The sequence below is a fragment of the Chanodichthys erythropterus genome, chromosome 21, assembly GCF_024489055.1.
Source record: "Chanodichthys erythropterus isolate Z2021 chromosome 21, ASM2448905v1, whole genome shotgun sequence".
In the NCBI taxonomy this organism is placed as follows: domain Eukaryota; kingdom Metazoa; phylum Chordata; class Actinopteri; order Cypriniformes; family Xenocyprididae; genus Chanodichthys; species Chanodichthys erythropterus.
In genome coordinates, this window is record NC_090241.1 from 21,327,978 (window position 1) to 21,338,140 (window position 10,163).

Here is a 10,163-nt window from a genome sequence, read left to right on the forward strand (position 1 = left end):
CCTGTCTATCTATATATCTGTCTGTCTGTCTGTTTGTCTGTCTGTGTGTCGTTATCATCTATTTATCTATCTGTCTATCTATCTATCTGTCTGTCGCTATCTATCTATCTATCTACAAACCCGATTCCAAAAAAGTTGGGACACTGTACAAATTGTGAATAAAAAAGGAATGCAATAATTTACAAATCTCATAAACTTATATTTTATTCAGAATAGAATATAGATAACATATCAAATGTTGAAAGTGAGACATTTTGAAATGTCATGCTAAATATTGGCTCATTTTGGATTTCATGAGAGCTACACATTCCAAAAAAGTTGGGACAGGTAGCAATAAGAGGCCGGAAAAGTTAAATGTACAAGACCGATTTGCAACTTACTACGTCAGTTGGCAACATGATTGGGTATAAAAAGAGCCTCTCAGAGTGGCAGTGTCTCTCAAAAGTCAAGATGGGCAGAGGATCACCAATTCCCCCAATGCTGCGGCGAAAAATAGTGGAGCAATATCAGAAAGGAGTTTCTCAGAGAAAAATTGCAAAGAGTTTGAAGTTATCATCATCTACAGTGCATAATATCATCCAAAGATTCAGAGAATCTGGAACAATCTCTGTGCGTAAGGGTCAAGGCCGGAAAACCATATTGGATGCCTGTGATCTTCGGGCCCTTAGACGGCACTGCATCACATACAGGAATGCTACTGTAATGGAAATCACAACATGGGCTCAGGTATACTTCCAAAAAACATTGTCGTGAACACAATCCACCGTGCCGGCTAAAACTCTATAGGTCAAAAAAGAAGCCATATCTAAACATGATCCAGGCTCATTTAAAATGGACTGTGGCAAAGTGGAAAACTGTTCTGTGGTCAGACGAATCAAAATTTGAAGTTCTTTTTGGAAAACTGGGACGCCATGTCATCTGGACTAAAGAGGACAACCCAAGTTGTTATCAGCGCTCAGTTCAGAAGCCTGCATCTCTGATGGTATGGGGTTTCATGAGTGCGTGTGGCATGGGCAGCTTACACATCTGGAAAGGCACCATCAATGCTGAAAGGTATATCCAAGTTCTAGAACAACATATGCTCCCATCCAGACATCATCTCTTTCAGGGAAGACCTTGCATTTTCCAACATGACAATGCCAGACCACATACTGCATCAATTACAACATCATGGCTGCGTAGAAGAAGGATCCGGATACTAAAATGACCAGCCTGCAGTCCAGATCTTTCACCCATAGAAAACATTTGGCGCATCATAAAGAGGAAGATGCGACAAAGAAGACCTAAGACAGCTGAGCAACTAGAAGCCTGTATTAGACAAGAATGGGACAACATTCCTATTCCTAATCTTGAGCAACTTGTCTCCTCAGTCCCCAGACATTTGCAGACTGTTATAAAAAGAAGAGGGGATGCCACACAGTGGTAAACATGGCCTTGTCCCAACTTTTTTGAAATGTGTTGATGCCATGAAATTTAAAATCAACTTATTTTTCCCTTAAAATTATACATTTTCTCAATTTAAACTTTTGATATGTCATCTGTCGTATTCTGAATAAAATATTGAAATTTGAAACTTCCACATCATTGCATTCTGTTTTTATTCACAATTTGTACAGTGTCCCAATTTTTTTGGAATTGGGTTTGTATCTATCTGTCTGTCTGTCTGTCGCTATCATCTATCTATCTGTCTATCTGTCTATCTGTCTATCTGTCTATCTATCTATCTATCTATCTATCTATCTATCTATCTATCTATCTATCTATCTATCTATCTATCTATCTATCTGTCTGTCTGTCTGTCTGTCTGTGTCTGTCGCTATCATCTATCTATCTATGTCGGTCTGTCTGTCTGTCACTATCATCTATCTATCTATCTATCTATCTATCTATCTATCTATCTATCTATCTATCTATCTATCTATCTATCTATCTATCTATCTATCTGTCTGTCTGTCTGTCTGTCTGTCTGTCTGTCTATCTATCGTCTCTGTTCATTCTTTGGATTTGATTTCACTTTACCTTCTGTTTTTCTCTCTTAAACAGACTTGGTGTAATATGTGTAAATGCGGTTAATGTCTGTCCATTTCCATCTGGAGGAAATGATCAAGTGCATATGCTAATTTTGCTTGGGTTTCCACAAGAGATGGTCTTAGAAATGAAAAGAATGACATTAAGGAAAAAACGGAATAAACACTGAACTGATTGTTGATAGTCCTTTCAGAATGGCTGCATTTTCTCCATTATAGCCTGCAGCAAAAACCTTATGTCATATCCTATCTTGTCAAAATGCATATCAAAAAGAGAGAGAAGAGAGAAAACTTTATTCAATCCAAATTGCCTGCAAAACGAAGCCTCTCATAGAATTCCGCTTCTTTCATCTGTGGAATTCGCTCGCCGGAGCAGATTAGATTTTAAGGAATCTGCCGGAATCAATGCCTCTATTGGCAGCTGTGCTATAACAGAGCAATGAGGTCTGGTATGGTGCTGTAGCCGCTGCTGGGATACAACGTTCCCCCCTCAGGAGAGAATGATTCATTAATCAAATATTCATACAGGCAGCATCATAAATACAGCTAGCACACAAAGTCTTCTCAAAGCAGCCATGCCTCCCAGCACAAGCCCCCTTTCATGTAACCCTGATGGAAATGATGGCATGTTGCCTCACCCCTAATGTCACAAACTTCCTTTTTTTCCACTTTCCTCCATGCCTTGTTTCCTAAATACAGCCCAATATGAATTTACTGATCACAGACACTGAGACGATGGGGTTATTGTGCTTGGCTGCTTCTGTCTTCACAACATGTAGTGGTGAGACAGGCAGTGACTTATTCCGCTTGGTCCGACAGAAGGGCAACTTGTTCCCCTATGGGCCATGACCTTATTAATATAAGAATTTGTATTTAACATGAAAATAGCACAAGCATTGCTCAAACGGAACAGAAACAGAGAAATTAACCATGGCAACATTGAGATCAACACAAGGATATTTTCTTTGCCCTGGAATGGCGTAATCACCAGATACAGATTTGTTCCAGTTGGCTGAATGGGTTATGAAAAGGAGTTAGCAAGTGCGGGTCATTTTCATTTGCAGTGTTTGCTGGGAAGATGAGTTAATAGACTGAAAATAGCTCAATAACAAATTTGATGTTCAGTACAGAACATAAGACAAACTACTTAAAAATGAGTAAAAACACTTTTTGATTATTTGACCATATTAGATTTATTTTTCTTTACTGAAATCAACAATTATAAAACTGAAATGTTCAGTGTGCAAAATGATTTTGGCAATTAAAGTATGGTGATGAAATACATTACAAAAGTAATTTACAAAACCCTTAAAACTGACAAATGGTGGAATTAATACATTTTGAATAAATGCAAGAAAAAAAATTATGACTGTCACCTACAATATGTAAACACTGTGTTAAGAGCTAGTGTTACAGTTCTGTTCAGTGCCAGTTGCTTTGGTTCAAAAGTGTTTCTAAAGCTATTCATGGCAGTACATATTGACAAGTTTGTTAAAACAATATATCACCAAGAAAATAAACTTGAGGTTATATAAATAAGGGATAATAATAAATTACTCCTTGATTCATACTGCTTAAAAATAACACAGTGAACTCCCAAAGACTAACAAGATCTTTGTAGCTCTGAAATAATCGTTTTTCATATTGACATTATATTACTGTATTGTTGTTAATTGACATTAATTAATCTTATATTAAGCACAGTTTCAGAGCATATCAATGCACTATGACTTTAATATTTCTAAAAATACTGGCAGCAGGCTTTTTTTTTTTTTTTTTTTTTTAAATCTAGCTCCCACTATATTTAGTTCTATGTAACAGTGTTTTCTACTCACTTGTAAAGGCACATTATCCTTCCAGTTAACATAACATAAAACATAAGCTTTGTGAAGTTAAATCACCATATAATGTATATTGTTCAAAAAAGTAGACTAGGTGTTTTGATTCATTGTTTTAAGAAATAATTATATGTACCCAGAGAAAAGTAACATGATTCTATTTCAGAAAAAAAATACATTCTTGTTAAAAAAAATACGTCAATTGCATTTATATGATCACACCGAAATGTTTAAAGGTTAGTGATTAAATAAAATTGCAATCAAAACAAATGTGGATGGCCCATGTTCATGAAACACTCCAGACTATGACCACCATCAAACTTTGCTTTCATGCACATACCGACAGAAGTATTGACATCAGTATGGGTTCAGTTAAATGGTCAACTCTCTGAAGCTAATGAATGCCCAGCTTGCAGACATTTTTTATAAATGGCTTTTTCTGAAATGACATGAGGACAGTGTAGCACAGGGTCCTATGGTTTAGACCCACAGTGTTGTATAAATACAGACTGATCCAGCCCTGATTTGTGGTGTATCACTTGGCTCTGGCTTAGAAGCTTGAAGGGTTCTCTCAGAGCAGAACAAAGTCTCCCGATGTTGTCCCTGCTATTCTTGTGTCCCTGATGAAAGGCCATTCTCGCTTTTCTACAGCAATCGAAAGTTCATAATCCTTCCCGTGTCCTTTCATAAAGGTGAATGCAGGGTACTTCTCTTTCGATGAGGGCTCCAATATCTGGCAAATTAACAAAAACTGTTTATCAACCTTAAATTGATAAAACAAGATACAACATTTGCCCCTAACAGTAGTCTCTACTGGTCACAGTGCCAGTAGTCCCACAGTTTCCGATTACCTAGTTAAATGCTGCCACCTGCTGACGGAAATTTAAATAGCTGCCTTTTTACTGTTTGGACAGGTTGTGAATTTAGGCATTGTATTTAACATTTAAAAATGAAAATTACCATGCCATTAATCATCAAAAAAATGTGGAACATCATTTTTTCTATACTTCAATTAAAAAAAAAAAAAAAAAAAGGTTTTGAAAGGCTTACCCACCTTTGACAGTTCGTTGCCAATTCTTTCATAGTGTTCGAGGCTTTTTGAGTAGAATCCAATCGTACAGCTCGGGTCCATTTTGCTGAAAGGCATTTTCTTTGGTGATGGGCAATGAAAAGACTTTAAAGAAGAAAAAAAAAAAGATGAAATATCCATTAAAATGAGTCAAAAGAAGCCATTTGTTTTTCATGTTTGTGAAATCACAGTGATCCATATGCACACTGCTACAGAATTATACTTTTTTGTCTGTAATATCCATCTACAGTGCAATAGGCGTGTTAAACCGTTCAGTCCAGTGCAGTTCCAAATGATCGATGCGTGTTCATGTGAAAAAAATCAGATTGCAGAAATAAAAGATTTTACTTTTTGACACGTTTTTTGACAAATGTTGAATTCTGCCTGCGATCTGAAATGCTTAGACAGCTGAGCAAAAAGCATGGCCCAATATTTCTGTCTTTCGCCAGGCCACTTTCTAAAGCACGCAAAAAGCGTAAAAATAAGTTATGATGCTGAAATATAAAATCGTTGGAGCTATATAAAATGTTGGAGCTGATACAAAGTACAGAACAATGTGTAAATCTCTAGTGTTCTGTAATTGAGTGTGGAGGTCTACTTTCAGATTCATACCCTTAAGTACAGAAACTATTAAATTCACATCACTGTGCGGCGGTCAGCTTTTTGTAATTCCACATTACCTGCAGAGGGAAATCGCTTGTGCTGACATCCACAAAAGACTGACAGTAATGAGGATCCATGTAAATCAAGCTGTCATCTGCAAGGACAAAACAAAAGACAAGTTATTCAAAAAACACAGTGATTATTATAATGCCTATCCTTGCCCAATTTCTATGCAGAGCAGCTCAAAGTCACCCACCTCAGTTGGGCTTCAAACAATCAAATGCGAGATTTTTTATTTTTTTTGGTCCTTCCTAAACTCGAATGGATTAAGCGCTGCATAATCGAATCTGGTTGTACAAGCACATTCTTTATGCTGCAAAGGGGGCTGTCATTTAATTTTGGTGTGGAGAAATTACTTTTACAAACACGCAATTATATTAGATCATTTGCATATGATGAATGCAGACGACGGGCCGGACCTGGCAGGGAGAATGTATTGCTTGTCATTTAGACATCATCGCGGAGTGTATTTCAAATTGCTAAAATGTAAATGGGTAAATATTGACTACCAACATGTCCAACTGAAGGTTTCCACTGGCTACTGAAGGTGATGGAGAGTGGGCTACTCTGGGTAGCTCTGAAATCTCTGCAAGCTACTTATGGAGTGGAGGTACCCTCACATGATGAATGGTGCGGTATTTTTTATGGGGTCGGGAAAAATAAAATAAGCTTCTCTGATGGCGCTGGCCTTCTCTTTGCATGCATTCTTTTACTTTGTCTCATAGAGTCTATGCACAATGACTTCCGAATAAAAGACTAACCTTGAAATCCAACAAAATAGTAGGCCTGCTTAGGCTTTCCTCCAATGATGCCGATACAGTACTCTAAGCTTAATATGCTCTGGGGAAAAGAAGAAGAGAGCTGTTAAGATCACTGTATTGTAAGTCAATAACCACATCTTTAACAAATATTTCTCTCTTTGTCATTGAATGATCTAGTTTGTATTTGTACAAAAGGGTGATCTCTCCAAAGCCTCACCTTGACAAAGCTTAAGTATTCTGGGTTGATCTTCTCTCCACCCAATCTCACAGGAATGAGGATGATGACAGCTCTACTATCAGGGGCTGCTCCAGTATTGAGTCCCTGAGGATTACAGTGGCTGCCTGTCCGCCCTGAATGGCTATCAATAACATCAGCACTGTACACTGCAGACAATCAATAAAGGAGGTCAAAAAACGGGTACTTTGTCTATCCCTTTCTCTGTCACGTGGGAAAAATACAGCTGTTACTGAATCTAAAGTTGCTTTCGCACTAGCACTTTTGGTGCGCACTTGGATTCGAATGACGTCAGAATTCGGTTCCTTTGGATGTGAACCCTGTTTTCTGAACCATACCTGAGTACATAAAAAGGGTGGTCTAGGGTACAGTTCATTTTAACTCCAGTACGGTTCACTGCTGATATACGAACGCCAATGTACTAAATCACGGAAGTGAACCGCTATTAAAGGATTAGTTCACTTTCAAATGAAAATTTCCTGATAATTTACTTACCCCCATGTCATCCAAGATGTTCATGTCTTTCTTTCTTCAGTCGAAAAGAAATGAAGGTTTATGATGAAAACTTCCCAGGATTTTTCTCCATATAGCGGACTTCAATGGACCCCAAACGGTTGAAGGTCAAAATTACAGTTTCAGTGCAGCTTCAAAGGGCTTTAAACGATCCCAGACGAGAAATAAGGGTCTTATCTAGAGAAACCATCACTCATTTAAAAAAAAAAGAAAAAAAAGTTAACAATAAATGCTTGAACTAGCTCTCTTCTTCTTCTCTATTAGAATTCCAGCAGTGTAGACACTGCTAAGTGTATTACTGCCCTCCACAGGTCAAAGTTTAAACTAATTGTTATATACTTGCACTAGCATATTGTATATGACAATTTTGTACAAACTTTGACCTATGGAGGGCAGTAATACACTTAGCAGTGTCTACACTGCTGGAATTCAAATAGAGAAGAAGAAGAGAGCTAGTTCAAGCATTTATGAAGTATTTATGAGCATTTATGGTTAAAACGTATAAAATATTTAATTTTTTTGTAGAAAATGAGCGATGGTTTCTCTAGATAAGACCCTTATTTCTCGTCTGAGATCGTGTAGAATGCTTTTAAGCTGCAATGAAACTGTAATTTTGACCTTCAACGGTTTGGGCTCCATTGAAGTCCACTATATGGAGAAAAATCCCGGAAAGTTATCAAAAATCTTAATTTGTTTTCGACTGAAGAAAGAAAGACATGAACATCTTGGATGACATGGGGGTGAGTAAGATAGATGCAGATAGATGCAAGTGCTGTTGTTTGCTGACGCTTTGGAAACAAAACCAAAGGTTCAAAAACCAAAATATAAAAGTGAGGTGAGCAAAGCTATGCATTTTGCCGCCTTCTGTGTCGTCGTTACCAAGCAACAAGGGTAAACAGCTGCTGCTTTGATGATGCAAACACACCACAGTTCGGACCCAAATAATATAAAGTGAACACAATCCATTGGGAGCAAACTCAGGTTCGAACCAGGCAATCGAACCAAGTGTGAAAGCACCCTAATTGTACTTCTCTCTAAAAATATACAAATCAGCTACAACTGTATGATGTTTGTGTGTTAGCTTATAAATATTTGGTGTGTTGGTTCAGTATTAGTAATATACACATTACTATTCACAAGTTTTGGGTTGGCAAGATTTTTGAGGCTGCATTTATTTGATCAAAAATACATTAAAAACAGTAATTTTGTGAAATATTAGTAAAATTTAAAATAACTTTTTAAAAATATTTTCAAATGTAATTTATTCTTATGATTGCAAAGAATTTTCAGCACACAATTACTCCAGTTCCATGTCACATGATCCTTAAGAAATAATTTTAATATGCTGAATTGGTGCATTTCTTACTGGTATTATATGGTATCTGAAAATGGTTGTGCTGCCTAATATTTTTTGTTGATTATGGAGTATTCTTTAATGAACAAAGATAAAACTCTTTATTGTCACTTTGATTAAATTAACACATCCTTGCTGAATTAAAGTATTAAAGCATTTTTCATTAAAATAAACCCTTACTGAAAAAGTTTAAAAACAATAAACACAGTGCTTTCTGCTTATAATATAATGTTTACAATATATATTTTTAATGAAAATTTGTACTAAATACAAATATAAGCATTTTCACTAAAAAATGTTTTAAATATTGGAAGTCTTCTAATTAATCATATTTGCCCTTCTGCTGTTCTGTGAAAGACTTTTGTGAAATTTCCATACCTGTGCAGTCCTGTGCTACATAAACACTTATCCCTTTCAGTAATGAATCTTCTGCCTCATCAACAGCTTTTCTGAGGGACGTGGGGGAAGAAAGAGAGTGAGAGGGTGAGAGATATTTGACATACTGTACATCATATTGAGGAATGGGTGATGTAAAGGACTAAAAAAACACACACACAAAAAAAAAAAAAAACATGTATGTATTATGCACTCTTTACCTGAGTATGTGTGCCACCACTGCTGGGCCGTACCAATCTCCTGCCTGTTTTCCAGAAGTCATTCCTAGCTGCACTAGTCTGTGGATGCCCAGCTGGGCTGAAAGTCCATCCCCAAACCAGGACACAATGGTCCGATGATATGCCTCTTGTAGGTATGAGTCAGCCTCCTCAGCCCCTCCTTGAGCAGGACAGACAGGCTGGGTGACCTGTGATCTTTCTCCCTGAATGGAGGCCTCTAATGTGGCCACCAGTCTCCGTGCTGCACTGCTGGTCCATGTCTCTGTATCCAGGGGCTCCAAGGTCAGTGCTTCTGACCAGGTCCAGTCTGGTGACAGAATTTTTTTTTTAAAGCGTATATGAAAAAATAATAATAAAAATCGAATTACAACACAAAAATAACAATTCTTTTGTGCTTTTAAGGAATACAGCAAATACATGTTCAGAGCTTGATTTTCATTACTGAGTTGATAATCTGCAATTCTCCTAATTCGAATTTTTATGTCGTTAATTACCTTATAAATTATATCCATATGGTCCACTAAGAAACAATGAAGCAAAAGTCTTTTAGAAGTTCTGAAAGTTTGTCCTAGATTTCTCCGAGTGACAGACATATTTAAATTTGACTTTTAAATAGACAGTAGGGCTTGTGCTTTAAGAACAAAAATCCAATTACGATATTCAGTGTAGTCAGTATTTCACTTTTATTACATTTTATCCTCACAAACAGAGTGGGTGTCTGAAATAGTGTAGGTAGAAGTGCTGAGGGTCATAAAGGTGCCGGACCTGGTTGTGGGACCATTAGGTACTGACCTTGCTAAGTGTCAAGGCCTATAATTGGCCAATAAGTATATTTTATTAGCCATTAGCCTCTTTATAGACAGATATTTCTATAATGACATATTTCATTATAGACGTGGGCTCTGGATAACGCTTCAATGTTGTTTTTTGAATGAAGGTATTAAACTGGCAAATGCCATGGCCTGTTCACCATATTACACAAAACTGCCCTCCATTAATCAAATGAGAACTTATTTTTTAGAGTGACAACCTCAGACACTGAAATACCCAAGCTCTAAAATAAAATAAAAAAAAAACGAATACAGAATT

The 10,163-nt window shown here is 36.9% G+C and overlaps 1 protein-coding gene across 3 annotated transcripts in view; it reads right to left on the reverse strand.

Annotated features, from left to right (window-relative positions):
- Positions 1-3,212: 3,212 nt before the first annotated feature.
- The window catches only part of atg4c (autophagy related 4C, cysteine peptidase), a 10,885-nt gene continuing 3,934 nt past the window's right edge, over positions 3,213-10,163 (reverse strand). For all 3 annotated transcript variants that reach the window (XM_067373070.1, XM_067373069.1, XM_067373071.1), the window contains 7 exons: positions 9,057-9,381; positions 8,839-8,909; positions 6,576-6,742; positions 6,359-6,437; positions 5,615-5,691; positions 4,920-5,039; positions 3,213-4,598 (listed from right to left, as the gene is read on the reverse strand). In XM_067373070.1, the coding sequence (XP_067229171.1) occupies positions 4,437-4,598; positions 4,920-5,039; positions 5,615-5,691; positions 6,359-6,437; positions 6,576-6,742; positions 8,839-8,909; positions 9,057-9,381 (1,001 nt within the window). In that variant the 3' untranslated portion in view covers positions 3,213-4,436. The remainder of the gene's footprint in view (positions 4,599-4,919; positions 5,040-5,614; positions 5,692-6,358; positions 6,438-6,575; positions 6,743-8,838; positions 8,910-9,056; positions 9,382-10,163) is intronic.